The 14,717-nt window shown below is 52.1% G+C and overlaps 1 protein-coding gene across 1 annotated transcript in view; it reads right to left on the reverse strand.

Annotated features, from left to right (window-relative positions):
• LOC103200468 (solute carrier family 22 member 20) overlaps nucleotides 1–14,387 on the reverse strand; it is a 33,587-nt gene extending 19,200 nt beyond the window's left edge. The window contains exons 1-7 of the mRNA XM_007944973.1: nucleotides 14,013–14,387; nucleotides 13,836–13,939; nucleotides 12,167–12,321; nucleotides 10,981–11,149; nucleotides 10,134–10,257; nucleotides 9,591–9,706; nucleotides 1,300–1,514 (exon numbers count right to left, since the gene is read on the reverse strand). Of these exons, the coding sequence (XP_007943164.1) occupies nucleotides 1,300–1,514; nucleotides 9,591–9,706; nucleotides 10,134–10,257; nucleotides 10,981–11,149; nucleotides 12,167–12,321; nucleotides 13,836–13,939; nucleotides 14,013–14,387 (1,258 nt within the window). The remainder of the gene's footprint in view (nucleotides 1–1,299; nucleotides 1,515–9,590; nucleotides 9,707–10,133; nucleotides 10,258–10,980; nucleotides 11,150–12,166; nucleotides 12,322–13,835; nucleotides 13,940–14,012) is intronic.
• Nucleotides 14,388–14,717: the final 330 nt, after the last annotated feature.

Consider the following 14,717-nt stretch of genomic DNA (forward strand, 5'->3'; position numbering starts at 1 on the left):
AGCAACCCCACAGGACAGAGCAGAACTGCCAAGCAAGGTTTCCAAGGCTGTGGTCTTCATGGAGGAGCCCTGCTGGTGCAGGGTTAAGCACCTGGCTGCTAACCAGGTCAGCAGTTTGAATCCACCAGCTGCTCCATGGAGGCAGGTGTGGCAGTCTGTCTCCATAAAGATTCACAGTCTAGGAAATGCCACGGGCACTTCCACCCCGTCCTGAAAGGTCACCATGAGTTGGAAGCAACTCAGTAGCATTGAGTTTCGTTTTTTTCTGGTTTGGAAACATTACGGAAGTAGACTGGCCTATCCCTCTCCCATGGAGCAGCTAATATACATACAATGTACATTATATGCATGTATATACATGCATGTAATGTACATACAGGTATGTAATGTACATACATGCATGTACATTGCATACACGCATGTAATGCACGTACATCTATTCAATATACATAAATGCATGCATAATGGTATTTTTATCTATTTCAGTCTAATCTGTTTTCTTACAGATTAGACTACATATATACATAACTCGATAAACCTACAAGTAAGAAAACAGATTAGACTAAAATATATCAAAATACCGATAATGACACCATTCATTATAATTACCCATGTTAACAATGTAGTCACTTTACAGGTGAGGAACTGAAGCCTAGAGAAGTTGGCAATTTGTCCAAGGCCTTGGTGGCAAAGCTGGGGTCACGCCTGGGCAGGATGGCTGAGCTCACTCTCTAGACTGCTGACTCTCAACCTTGGCTGCTTGTTCACTGGGGAGCTTTGTAAACTGGGGCTTAGGTAGCACCACTGGAGAATGTAACTACTTTGGCCTGGAGGGTGACCCGAGTACTGGGAGTTGTCAAGCCTTCTGGTGATGACAGTTACAATTGCCAACCACCAGAGGGAGCCCGCTCAGATTCAAACCCCAACCTCCCAACCCTGGAGATGCCACCTGTCCAGTCTTCTAAAGGACACAGACACTGTTCACCACACACAAACCAGGACTTTTGCTCTCTAATTGTTTCATAAGAATTGGTCTAGTCTCCCAGCAACACTGTCAATTCTCTGAGCGCAGACTCATGCCCTTTGGAGGTCCTTCCCCACCACCCTAGTATTAGGCACTAAGGGCTTAATAAAAACTCCACGGGTGGACAGGTGTTCTCTTTCCAGATCCAGGAGAACACCCATCAGCCTTGTGTCCTCATATCTGTTGCCCACCAGACCCCAGAGACTCCCAGTTGTCCTGGGAGCCCTGCCTCCCCGCAGCTTGGTGGGTGGTAAGGGCAGAGCTGTGTGGCTCACCTTCTGGCACAAACATGTTGATGATTACCATGGACCCAGCCAGGATGAGGAAAGAGGCCACTGTGACTCGGCGCCCCACATAAATCATGGTGGTGGTGGCCACCAGCATGGCTGGGATGTCGATGACCCCAAACAGGACCTGCACCAGGTAGATATTGAGCCCGAACTTCTGCAGGTCCATGGCCAGGCCGTAGTAAGCCACTGAGTTCGAGAACCTGGGAGAGGTGACAGAATGGTTTGGGTCACTGCTCTGGGCCTGAGGAGGGGACACAAGGTGAAATGAGACAAGCCCCTGTCCTCGGGGAATTAAGATCCCCTGACTTTGCACGGCACCACCCCCCGGTCTCCAAACTCTCTTGGCTCTGGACATGGTGCCCAGAGGCCTCCCTCCTCATCCCCTTCCAGCCTCGTTGCTGGAGTCTGCTCTGCAGACCCTGGAGCGTGTGTCGATTTTCCATCAGCACCACTTCAGACCCCCTGCCATCAGGGGCTGATCTGAGTGTCACACCTGACGTCAGAGGGACACAACAAAGTGAAGCATCCATGCAGCCCTCACGGTGTTTACTTCAGGCAGCTGCTTCCGCTGCCTGAAGGGTGAAAAGCCACAAAGTCCACACACTGGAGCTTTCTACAGAAATTTAAAAGGTCCCTGAGGAAAAGGCACTGAGACCGGCCCTCATGCGCCCGTGTGGGTTGACTGGGTTTAATTCTGTGCAGGTCACAGGCTGGCACAGGCCCAGGAGCATACAGGGGAGGGGCTCCAGCCCTGGGCTCTCCCAGAAGGACCAGCACCTGCCCCCAAACCACCTGACTGAGGAACCTCGACCACCCGTCCCACCAAATCCCAGCTGTGAGGGTCAGTGGAGACAGAGAGAGGGGAAGAAACCCCCTGAAAAGTGACACGGTACCCTGTCAGCCCCAGCCTAGTCCTAGGGAGAGGCAAGGGGCAAGGTCTCAAATAATTGTTTTTACTACTCGGACAAAAAGCAAAGCACACAAAAAAAGTGGGTAAAACGTATTGTGGTCCTTGGCATTTCAGGGAAGGTGGGTGCTGTATGGTCTGGAGTTGTTACACTTGAGAGTAGCTCGCTTGACCTGGCAAAGACCAACTCTACTTCATTCATCTCCTGGATGACTGGACATCAAGGCCACTGAAGAACCACCCACTGATGTCCTTCTCACCCTGCTCTTGTCCACCACTCACGTCCCCTTCTTGGCAGTGCCTCGTCTCGGCCTTCTTGGCACTGCCCAGGGCTCTCCCCTCGGTCACTATTCCTCTGTTTTCTCCCCCTTCCGTCCCTCAGATGCTAATGTTCTTCCCTTCACAGCTCCATTACTCACTCCTTTGCTCCTTGACACATGTAAGGTCTGGGCCCACCGCAGCAGGGCATGCGGGGACAAGTGCCCTGCCCCCACATGGCTCCCAGTCTGGTGTGGGGACCATGTAGGAATGACCCATAGTCAAAAGAACTGTGTGTCATGTTAAAAACTAAAAAAAAAAAAAAGAAACAACCCATCATCCCCAGTGTTTGCCTCCACCACCCATCAGTACGTTGTCCTGTGGCGACTTGAGTGTCCCTATGATGCTGGAAGCTACGTCACCAATAATTCACATACCGGCAAGGTCGCCCATGGTGGGCAGGGCTCAGAGGAGCTTTCACACTAAGACAGACTAGGAAGAAAGTTCTGGACACCCAATTCCTGAAATTAGCCAGTGAGAGCCCCCTGCAGCACGACAGAACGGTGTCCGGCACAGAGCTGGGAGACAAGCCCCTAAACCAGAAGGGACTCCCCTAAACCGGAAAGAACTCAGAATACAGAGTGGCCACCATAATGGGTCAAGCGCCAATGACCACTGAGATGGCGCAGGACAGGCAACGCTTCCTTCTGTCACACGTGGAGTCGCTGTGACTCAGAGCCGACTCCACGGCAGCTACCAGCAACAACATTCCTGTCTCAGAGGCTTCTGGACGAACACTGTGGTCCCCTTCCTTTGAAGAGCTTCTGAGCCTCTCGCTGTTTTTCCCAATCATTTGGCACGTCTCTGGCAGGATGTGGAGCGACGTGGACCAGAGGACAGCAGAGACGGGCTCAGGATGTGGATCGAGTGCTCACAGGACCCTGTGATGACTCCACTTCTGTCCTCCTCCTCCTCACATCCCCTTCTCTGCCAAGGAGTCCACAGCCACACCCTGATTGTGTGCATTTCAGGAAGGACCCCGTTGTTTCAGGGTGCAATCGCAGACGGACCTCTCTAGCAGCCAAGAGACCTCTTCCTGCCTCTTAAAAAAGGAAGAACAAATTTTTAAGGGGGGCCCTATTTCCATCTCCAGGTGAGAATGACTTTCCAAGGGTCAGAATGGGAAAGACCCCATTCCTGCTCAGTTATGTTAAAACGCTGTAGTCCCTGAGCTATAAAATATAAACGCAGATAAAACATGTATGTCAAGGGATAAACCAAAATGATGCTTTTCTCCTGATGGCTCCTGGGACCACCAAATCCTAAATCATCGAAGAGGAAACCTAGAAAAATGCCAACGGAGTCCTGTGGGACCTGGGACATCAGCAGGAAGGTAAGGCTCCCAACTGAAGACACCACCTTTACTTGCCTCCCTCACAACCACCACAAACAATCTTCGATCTCAAGATCCTTGACTTAAATCATTCCTAAGGCACCTGACTTGCTAACCAGAAGGCTGGTGGTTCAAACCTACCAGCCACTCCTTGGAAGGAAGGTTGGGCGATCCTACTTCCGTAGTGATACTGCCTCGGAAACCCAAGGAGGGGTTGCTATGAGTCAGGTCTGACTCCACAGCACATAACAACCACAACAACAAGTTCCTCTTGCCGTGTAAGGTATCGTATTCACAAGATCTGGGATTAGGATACGGGGTGCCTTGTAAGAAAGCCCTTGTGACCTACTTCCAAATTGTCACAGCCGCTGAAAACCCCGTGAACACAGACAGCACTCCTCTGACACTCACGGGGTCGCCATCAATCAGAATTGACCCCACGGCAACTCATTTTTTGTTTGGTTTGGGTTTTTGTTGTACACATACTGTAACGGATTGAATTGTATCCTCCAAAATGAAAAAATAAAAACCAAATTCACTGACATTGAGTCGATTATTCTAACTCATGGCGACTCCCATTGGGTTTCCAAGGCAGTAAATCTTTACAGAAATAGATTGTCCAGTCTTGCTTGCACAGAGTGGCTGGTGGGTTTGAACCACCAACCTTCTGGCTAACAGTCAGATGCCTTAGTCATCGTGCTATCAGAGCTCCTTATCCACCAAAATAGGTGTTGTTAATCCTAACCTGGGGATATAGCCCCATTTGTGAATGGGTTTTCTTTGTTATGTTAGTAAAGGCAGGATTAGAGTAGGTTGAGCCTTGAGTTAATCTCTTTTAAATATAAAGAGCAGATTCAGCAAGCAGAGCTGGGGAAAGATGGAGGCAACTCACATGTGTTAGCTCTCTCTTGCTGCTGTAACAGAATACCACAAGGGGATGGCTTCAACAAACAGGAGTTGATTCTCTTACAGTTCAGAAAGCTAGACGTCCAAATTCAGAGAGCCGGCTCTAGGCACAGGGTGAAGGCCCCTCAAACCTGGCTCCAGCTCTACCTCTTGTTTCAGGCCCACTGGACATGGAGGCTTCTCCTAACTCACACAGCTGCTGGCTGCTGAGGCTGACACACTAAGGTCGGCAGGTAAAATGGCATAACCCCAAGGTCAGCAGGCAACATGGCAGGCCATCTACTCAAGTCCAGGGACTGGAGACGGTGACCTGGCCAAAGGCAGGATCCAAATGTGCCAAAGAGCTAGAGACCTTCCCTGAAGCTTCTCCACAGGCCATACCCCAAAGGCCACACCCCAAAGGCAACACCCCTTCAACCACTTGGCAGCTCACAGCAGATTCCACCAGGGAGGTGATTACAGTCTCATCATGGGGAATAACTACATCCAGCTGCCCAGCCACTCAGAGCCACGGCCCAGCCAAGTTGATATACAACCTTAACTACCACACCACATGAAAATTACCAAGGAGCCAAGGTACAGAAGATGAAAAGAGATAAGGATCTTTTTCCAGAGCCAACAGAGAAAGAAAGCCATCCCCTAGAGCCAGTACCCTGAATTCAGACTTCTAGCCTCCTAAACTCTGGTAGCTTAGTGCCTAAGACACTTGACTGCTAACCAGAAGGCTGGCGGTTCAAACCCACCAGCCACTCCTCGGAAGGAAGGTTGGGCAATCCTACTTCCGTAGTGATACTGCCTCGGAAACCCAAGGAGGGGTCGCTATGAGTCAGGACTGACTCGACGGCACATAACAACAACAACAACAAACTGTGAGAAAATAATTTTCTGTTTGATAAAACCATCCCCTTGTGGTATTTCTGTTAATAGCAGTGCTATGTAACTAAGACACATACCTCTTCCCAATTATTCAAATACTAACCTAGGGGTTCTTGTAAAAGAACTGTGCGGATGTAGCTAAGGTCCCAAATCAACTGACCCTACATGGGGAGATTTTTCTAGGTGGGCCTGATCTAATCACACAAGCCCTTGACATGTGGGTCTAGAGATCAAAGGCAGGTAAATTTAAGATTCTAAGTGTGAAAGAAATTTGATGGGAGAGAAATTCCCATTGAAGATGGAGGGGGTCATGCGGCAAGGAATGTGGGTGGCCTCTAGCAGCTAAGAGCAGCCCTTGGCTCCTAGCTGGTGAGAAAACGGGACATCAATCCTACCACCACAAGGAACTAAGTCAGCCAACAATCTGAATGAGCTTGGAAGTGGATTTTTCCCAAGGGCCTCTAGAAAGGAGCCCAGCCCAGCCAATACCTTAATCTCAATGCTGTAATCCTTTGAGCAGAGGCCTAACCCAGGTGCTACCTGGACTTCAAACCTACAGAACCCCCAGCTCACACACAGATGTTATTTTAAGCCTCTAAGTTGTGGTCATCTGTCATGTCAACAGTAGAAAACGAGTAAGTATACCCCCTAAAATTGGCCATTACTTGTTTAACTGCAGGGAAAGAAGTTAGGGGGAGGCCTTGTGAGAGAGTGAGCTCCCCAAAACTACACGTCCTCTCAGAGAGACTGGACCATGTCCCGTCAGGATGGTGTATGCACATGATATGGGCATGGGCAGGGGCCAGACACTCTCCAGGATTCCTTGCCGTCCTATAATTCCAGGGCGTGTGATATTTTTACATTCATTCATTGGGTCATTCATTCATAAAATTTTTATAGCAAAGTTACCTTGTGCTAGGAGCTAGATTCACATAATGTGGTAAAGCTATTCATGGATATGATCGTGTTTTAAAAATAAGTAGCAGAATATGTATGCTATTAGCCCATTTTTGTAAGTGTGTAGTACGAGTGTCTATGTTGTGTGCACAGAGACGAAGGTCTGGAAGGATACAAACCCACGGCTCGCGGGGTTTGCTGCTGGGGTCGGTAAAAGGAGTAGGGTTCCTTATCAGGTCCCTTATCTCCTACAGCAGTAACAGCAAACACTTAGCTCATATACCTACCTGCTTTATACACATTAACCCTTCTGACCTTCCCAAGAATCCTTTGAGGCAGGCACTGTGATGATGACCATGCTACAGGTAGGAAAAGAGTCATAAAGAGGTTGATCCGTCAGGACCCGTGGGACACGGAGTGCCCACTTGTATTTTCTGGCCTGATGGGCTCCCAGCCTTCAGCCAAGTGAAACAGATTCAGAAAAGGCCATGACTGATTGTCCAGGCTGGGCTGGGAAATTGGGTCTTGAATGACCCCATGATGCCCCAGAGCAGCTGGAAACGGGTCCATGGGACCTGCTCCCACAAATAACTTTCCCTACCTGCCTGCTGAGCCCCTGAACAGTGTGACAGGTCCCTCCGCTGCCAAAGAGACACAAACAGGCCTTTGATTATTCTTTTCAGAAATATCCAAGACTCGACTCGACTGGAATTGTGAGTTCATGATCTGTTTCCTCCTAGTGGGAGGAAGTGACGCAGTGGCTGGCTGGAGAAGGACAAGTGACTGGGATGAGAGGTCCCTGCCCTGGACTTGGGTTCTGAGCACCATCCTGCTGCTTGGCCAGAGCGTCCCTGCTTGACACTGAGTGTCCACAGTGCCTGTGCACAGGAGACGTGGTCCCAAACCCAAACCTGAGATCAAAGACTCACGTACCGCGAAAGCATCCGGTACCACGTGCAGTCTGACGTGCGTTTCATCTCTTCTAACTCTTTGAATCCTCACAGAAAGGAGCCCTGGCAGCACAGGGTCTAGGCACTCGCCGCCGGCCAAAAGGCGGTGGTGTGACCCCACCGGTAGCTTCACCAGCGGGAGGAAGACACGGCCATTGGCTTACCAATGATTACTGCCCTGGAAGCCCTGGGGCACTTCTACTCTGTTACATAGGATCAGTAGAGTCTGGCTCGATGGTAAGGGGTAACAAGGAATCCTTGCAAGGACCTAGTGGGCAGGTACGGAAGAGGGGGGAACTGAGGCACAGAGCGGGTCACTGGCTTACTCAGGGCGACACCAAATACCAAGCCAAAGGACCCAGGTCTGTTCCAGGGAACAGATACAACCCACCACCTGCCTCTCCTACTCCATAAACATCAGCCCCTATTAGTAAAATAAGGAGCTCTGGTGGTGCAGTGGCTAACACGTTTGGCTGCTAACCAAAAAGGTTAACCATCTGCTCCACAAAAGAAAGATGGGGCAGTCTGCTTCTGTAAAGATTTATAGCCTTAGAAACCCAATGGGGGTCGCAAAGAGTCAGAATCGACTCATTGGCAATAAGTTTGGGGTTTTTTTTTTTGAATTATTAAAATAGGAGCCCTGAGGGCACAGTGGTTAAACACTCAGCTGATCACCGAAAGAAAGGTCAAAGTTCAAACCCACCAGCTGCCCCATGGGCTGAAGACAAGGCAGTCTGCTCCCATAAAGCCTGACAACCTTGGAAACCCCAAGAAGCAGTTCCACTCGGTGACACACGGGGTCACCGCCGTGAGTCGTGAGTCGAATCAACTTGTCAGTAATGGGTTTGGTTTTGTTTTTCCTTTATTATCCAAGGAATCAAAACAAAAAGCGGTTATTTATTTATTTTTTTGACTGGCTCCTTAAGGATCTGCCGGGTTGCAGCCTGTGCTGACGGTATGGGATGCTGTGATGGTTGTGTTTGTGTGTCAACTTGGCTGGGCCTGGTTGAGTGGCTGGGCAGCTGGTGGTAGTTATTCCCCATGAGAAGACTGGCAATCAGCTCCATGGTGGGATCTACCACAAGCAGCTGAGTAGCTGCCTTTGGGATGTGGTCTGCTTCCTGTATATAAGGAGAAGCTTTGAGAATGGTCTCTAGCCTGTGGCACACTTGGACCCTGCATGTAGCCGTGTTGTTGCTCAGCAGCCTGCTATGCTCTGCCGACCTTGGGACTTACAATGGACTTAAGTTAATGGCCTGCCGTGTGGTTTGGTAACATCGGGACTGTGCCTTTTTACTTGTCAACCTTGGGACTTCTCAGCCTCAGCAGCCAGGGCTGTCTGAGTGAAGAAACGCCTCTAGCTCCAGTGGGCCGGGAGCAGGAGGCAGAGCTGGACCCCAGGGTTGAGGGGCTTTCACCCAGCCCCTAGAGCCTGGCACTTTGAACCTGGACTTAAAGCCTCCAAATTGTAAGAATGAACTCCTGTTTGTTAAGGCCATCCCGTTTGTGGTATATTTTTGTGAGAGCGGCACCAGGGAACCAGGACAGTTGCCTACATATTCTCAGCCATTTCACAGCTTCCCCTGTGTACCCCTTAGTCTCTCTGTTGGGAATGTCCCGCTCACCTTCAACCTCAATTAAAAGCCACCTAAATGCTCCCTCCTGCAGGAAGCCCTACGCAGCCCAACCAAGACAACTGTGGTTGTGACACTTGTCACACTTGCAGGGACATTATTGCTTCCCTGTCTATTCACTGCTGGACACAGAATGTTTTTCCAGAGTGGGACACTTCCCAGAATCCCCCAGATAGGACGGGCCAAAGTACATTTTGGAAAATGCACCTCGGTGATTCCTACAGGTGTCCCCTCTGGCCACATGTGGGTCCCTAGATCATCACAGATGTCTCATCGATTGCCACATCTCAGCCCCCTGCAGAGGGCCACGTGCTGGAGAAAGGATTGGACAGGGCTGGATGCACAGGGTTCACCCAGTCATTGTAGGAAGGGCTTCTTAGAACAAAGTTTGTCAATGAACACAAACGGTAATCTCTGCCTCAGGTCGGAGACTCGGGCTGGAGCCCATCACCTACCAGACCACCACAAGACAGCATGTGACCTTCCGGATCGCTGGGGTTCGGAACAGGTCCAAGACTGTGTTAGAGGTGCGGCCACTTGCAAACTCACTCTGGATGTAGGAGCTCACCACCTGGTTGAGGAAAGTCAAATCAGGTGAATTGAGGAAGCAGAGACCCCGTTTCCCCGCTGGAAATCCCTTCCGGGGTGGGGAGGAGGGCTGGTGCGTGACAGCTGACTCTAGCCTCCCCTCCCTCCCCGGGCGGAGCAAATGGTTAACGTGCTCAGCTGCTTACCCAAAGGTTGGAGGTGTGAGTCTAACCAGAGGTGCCTCAAAAGAAAGCCCAGGCAATCTAGTTCTGAAAAACCAGGCATTAAAAGCCCTACAGAGCACGCCTCTACTCTGACGTGCTCAGGCCACGGGGCGTCAGCTCTGACTCGAGAACAACCAGTTTAAACTTGCAGGCTGAGTCCTGGGAAGCTACCAAACCCCAGTACAGCTGGAGGCAGCCAACAAGATGGAAGACTGTTCCTACCCTTCCCTCTGCCCAGCCCCTCACCTCCTTGGTCAGCCGCTCCCCTTCGTCCTTTCTCCCGTTTATCGCCGCCACCTTCCCCAGGTTCTGCACCGCTATCTGGGACCTGCCATGGAGCAGGAGCCACCGAGGTGACTCTGGCAGCCACCTGGGATCAGGAGAAGAAAGAGGAATGACCCAGGGCTGGGAGGCGGTTCATTCCATTCCCCGAACCCAGGTGCACTTTCGTTCACCTTCTTTTAGACCCAAATAAAAAGTGAAACTTCCTCCAGTCTGTAGAATCCAGAAAGGCTGGGGGACACGCCTGTTACCCTTTTTTTTTTTTTGTTATATGCTGTCAAGTCAGACCTGACTCATAGCGACCCCTCCCTGGGTTTCTGAGGCAGTATCATAACAGAAGTAGATTGCCCCATCTTCCTTCCGAGGAGTGGCTGGTGGGTTTGAACCGCCAGCCTTCTGGTTAGCAGGCAAGTGCCTTAGGCACTATGCTACCAGAAGCAGTGAAGGGCACTTAGAGACAATATAGGGCCAGACCCAGTATCAAATCTGGTTCTGCCTCTGGCTGTGTGGCTTTGAATAAACGAAGGACCCTCTCTGGGCTGTGACTCAGTTCTATAAGACACTATGTGTCCCCATGTGGGGTTGTTGTAGGCCCAACGGAGCTGATGAAGACAAAAGCACCGGGGTACGTTCTGCAGCACACACTCAAGTAAGGGATTTGACTGAATTTTCCCAACAGCTAGACAAACTCATGACCCTCACCACGTCTAGCAAGTCCCAGCCAACGCACACCCCAGGCTGCACACAGGGCCAGGTGTGGGCTTGGATACACAGGTGTCCTCTCGCCCACCCAACTCTGCTCAGGACGTACCAAGAATAGAGGAAAAAGATCAGGAAAGGAGCAGAGACGGCAAACTGCAGCCACCGCCAGGGGCGGATCAGGTATGCCATTGTCGCCAGGACGACCTGGCCACAGGTGAAGGAGTAGCCAAGGAGGACGCCCGCCACCGTCCGGCCACGGGTGGGCATCCACTCCACGACTGAGGAGAAACAACATGCTCAGTGCAACTCAGCCACCCAGGGGCTATTTAATTCACCTGGCCTGGTACCTGAGGTGCTGGCCTGAAATAATTCCCCTAATCCAGGGGCTCACACACACACACACACACACACACAGGGAAAGCATCCCTCTCACTCCTTACAGTGGTTGTGGAGTCGATTCTGACGCAGGACGACACCATGTGTGTCAGACCAGAATTGCGCGACACAGGGCTTTTCAGAGTTGATTTTTTCGGAAGTAGATTTCCAAGTCTTTCTTCCAAGACACTTCCGGTGAACTCCTGCCTCCCATCCTTTGGCATTAATCATTGGCAACCCCCCGCCCCCCAGCGACTCCCCTCACTCCTTCCACCCAAGTAAACTCCACGTAGGTCAAAGAGTTAGATTTAAACAATAAAACAACAAAAACATTAGAAGAAATCATGGTAGAATTTTTTTGTTTACTTTTGTGTGTGTGTGTGTGTGTGTGTGTGTGATTTGGTCGAAAGTTTACAGAGCAAATTCACTTTCCATACAGCAGTTCACACACACGTCTCATGACATTGACTACAATTTACTCCAATCCAACAGCTCCCCTCCCACTTCCTCCCCATAGTGACCTCTTCCCAGTGTCCATCCCTCCATGCACTCCTGCCCCGAGCTGTCTCCCTGGGCATACACAGCCCTTCTTTCTCCCATGATTGTTCTCTCATGGTAGAATTTTTTAAAGAAAACAATTTTAATAGGCAAAGGATGCCACCAAACCCAGATGCAATTAAAAAAGAAAAAAGATAACAAATTCGACTTCATGAAAGAAACGCCTGCATTGAAAATGAACACAAAAAGCGAAGTCATAACACCTGCAAAAAAAAAATGCAACTCAAATAACAGAAAGGGCTAATTTTCCTCATAGTGGAAGAGTTCTTACAAATCTATAGGAATAAGAAAATGCACGGGCTACCAACAGGTCTCCCTGTTTCCCCCAGACCCCCCACCGCGCCCCTCCTGGCGGGACTCACCCAGCGACAGCGAGTTGAGGATGATACCCGAGAAGGTCATGCCGGTCAGGAAGCGGAAGGCGCAGTAGGCGCTGAAGGAGCTGAAATAAGCCGCGGCGGCCCCGGTTACCGCCAGCTGCAGGTACGACCAGATCAGGGGGCCCTTGCGGCCCAGCCTGCACGGAAAAGGCACAGGCGCCTGGGTTCTGAGCGGGCGCAAGGGAGCGAGCCAGCTGCTTCCACGCGCCTGCCCACGGAGGGGCGCCGCGGGAGGGCGCGCTGGTGCCTGCGCAAAAGCCACGCCCCCCAAACGGGAACGCACGCCCGCTGGGGACCCGGGGTCTGAAGGCGGGAGGGCTGCTGGGGAGGGAAGAAAGTTGGAGACAAAGAGATGTAGCCTGCCTTGCTTCATTCATTCAAGCAACTTTTCTGGACTGCCTACCGGGCCCACAACCTTCCGGTCTGGGAAAGGCCAGGGGTGTGTGGGGAGGTGGTGGGTGGTCGCAGCGACCGCTTCCTGCGGCGAGGAGGGAGGCGCTCAAAACGGAAGTCACCGGATGAGTCGGTGACCGGTGGGGACAGGAGCCCAGGGTTGAGTTGAACTCCTGGAGTTGGGGAAGCTGCGGTCCAAGGGCAGGAGGTTTGTCCTACTGCAGCCGTGGCACTGCTGTTTTGCAAGTGAGGGTCACTGCTCGTGGACAAGAGGATGCAGACCGAGAAGGGCTGGGTGGCTCTCCTCTGCACACGGCCCCTGGCGCACTCATTCATTCATTCCACACATCGCTCACTGATAACCTCTCAGATGAAACGCTGTGTGTAAGAGGGTAGCTGTGACACAGAAAGGCTAAGACGCGTCGTGAGGCAGTGCAATGAGGGTCACAGGCACCCACATGGGGAGGAGGCTGAGCTTCAGGGTGCAGGACTGGCCGGCTGGAAGAGGACCCCCAGAGTGGCTGCTGCAGGAACCTGTGTCAACAATGGTGAGAAAGAGGAGAGGGGGAGGGGAGGGCAGAGGGGCGAACAGAAGGGGAGAAAGAGCCTGGAAAGAAAGGACCAGAAAGATGTCACATTCCAGGGCCTCTGTCTTGAGAGGCTGACGCCCATCACAGGGGCCGGGTCAGCCAAGTTCTAGCTCGTCCTCTGTCCAAGGCACACACTGCAGATGTTAGGAGAGAAAAGCTCTTTCCAAAACGACATGATGAGGCCTGTTCAGTGAAAACAATGGGCTGTCGTGGGGTGCCAACATTTGCATAAATAGGGGAACACCCTGTATGCACGTCTGCTTGAATATGCATGAAAGAACTGGGGGCTGGGCAGGAGGGAAATGGCCCTCACCCATGTTTAGACTCGACTTTTAAACCATGTGAACAGGTTATATGCGTTACCTATTTTAAAATATAGGAGCTCTGGTAGCTAAGTCCTTAAGGCACTTGACTGCTAACCAGAAGGCTGGCGGTTCAAACCCACCAGCAGCCACTCCTCGGAAGGAAGATGGGGCAATCTACTTCCATAGTGATACTGCCTCCGAAACCCAAGGAGGGGTCACTATGAGTCGGGTCCAACTCGACAGCACATAACAACAACAACATTTTAAAATATGCTACAAGATTTTAATAAAGAAAAATAAATGAAAAGCCTGCAGTGGGTGTCTGGGAACCTGCTCCCCAGGGGCACCCATTCCCGAGCTCACCTGTCCGCAAGGCTACCAAACACGGCGGCGCCCACCAGCACGCCAGCCATATAGATGGACTGTGCCAGGTCACGCAGGGTGCGGGCCTCACACACCAGGTCCCACTGCAGGGGGAGAGAGGGTCACTGCAGCTGGGCCTCGGGCAGCCGCCCCCCTGCCGCCCCGGCCACTGCTGACCTCCGTCACTATGGTGGCTGGGAACACGCTGTGGTCATAGACCCAGCCGTCCTGGCAGCCCTCTGTGGCAGCCCCATGCACGGAGGTGTTGGGGTTCAGGAGGCCCCACTGAGGCTCAGTGAAGCGCTGGCAAGGCTCAGGAGCCCCGACCTGGTCCAGAGGCACAGTGGCCCTCAGCCAGGCTCCTGAGTCGTTGGTGGCAGCTGTGGTGAAGTTGGCGGGGCCTCGGCAGTGATGAGAGGGCACGGCGGCCGTGAAGTTCTGCAGGAAGTTGTGACAGGCCAGCAGGCCGCACGGCAGCAGAAGCAGGGCTGTGTAGAGGAGCTGGAAGCGGCCCACGCCACCCAGGGCGTCTAGCAGGTCAGTGAAGGCCATGGCTGCCAGCCTGACCTGCCAGGGTCCTTATGTAAGGGGCCCGGGGAGGGGCCCTGGAGGTGGAGGAATAGGCTGGGGTTGACAGGTGGCTCAGAGTCTGGTTACACCTTGCTGGAGGCCGTGTGTCCCCACACCCATGGACATCCTTCCCTCCAGATCCAGCAGGCTGGGCCCTGCTCTTCTATGGCTCTGTCTCCCCACTTTGCAGGCTCTCAGCTCCCAGCGTAGAAAAACGAGGGTTCCCCAAGGGCAGTTTCACAGGCCACTATCCAGCTCTGCAGGCCCAGATGCCCTCACCCAGAGGACCCCAGCAGCCACTGGGACACCACC

Source organism: Orycteropus afer, unplaced genomic scaffold (assembly GCF_000298275.1).
Source record: "Orycteropus afer afer isolate SDZICR_OR568_19922 unplaced genomic scaffold, OryAfe1.0 scaffold00130, whole genome shotgun sequence".
Taxonomy (NCBI): domain Eukaryota; kingdom Metazoa; phylum Chordata; class Mammalia; order Tubulidentata; family Orycteropodidae; genus Orycteropus; species Orycteropus afer.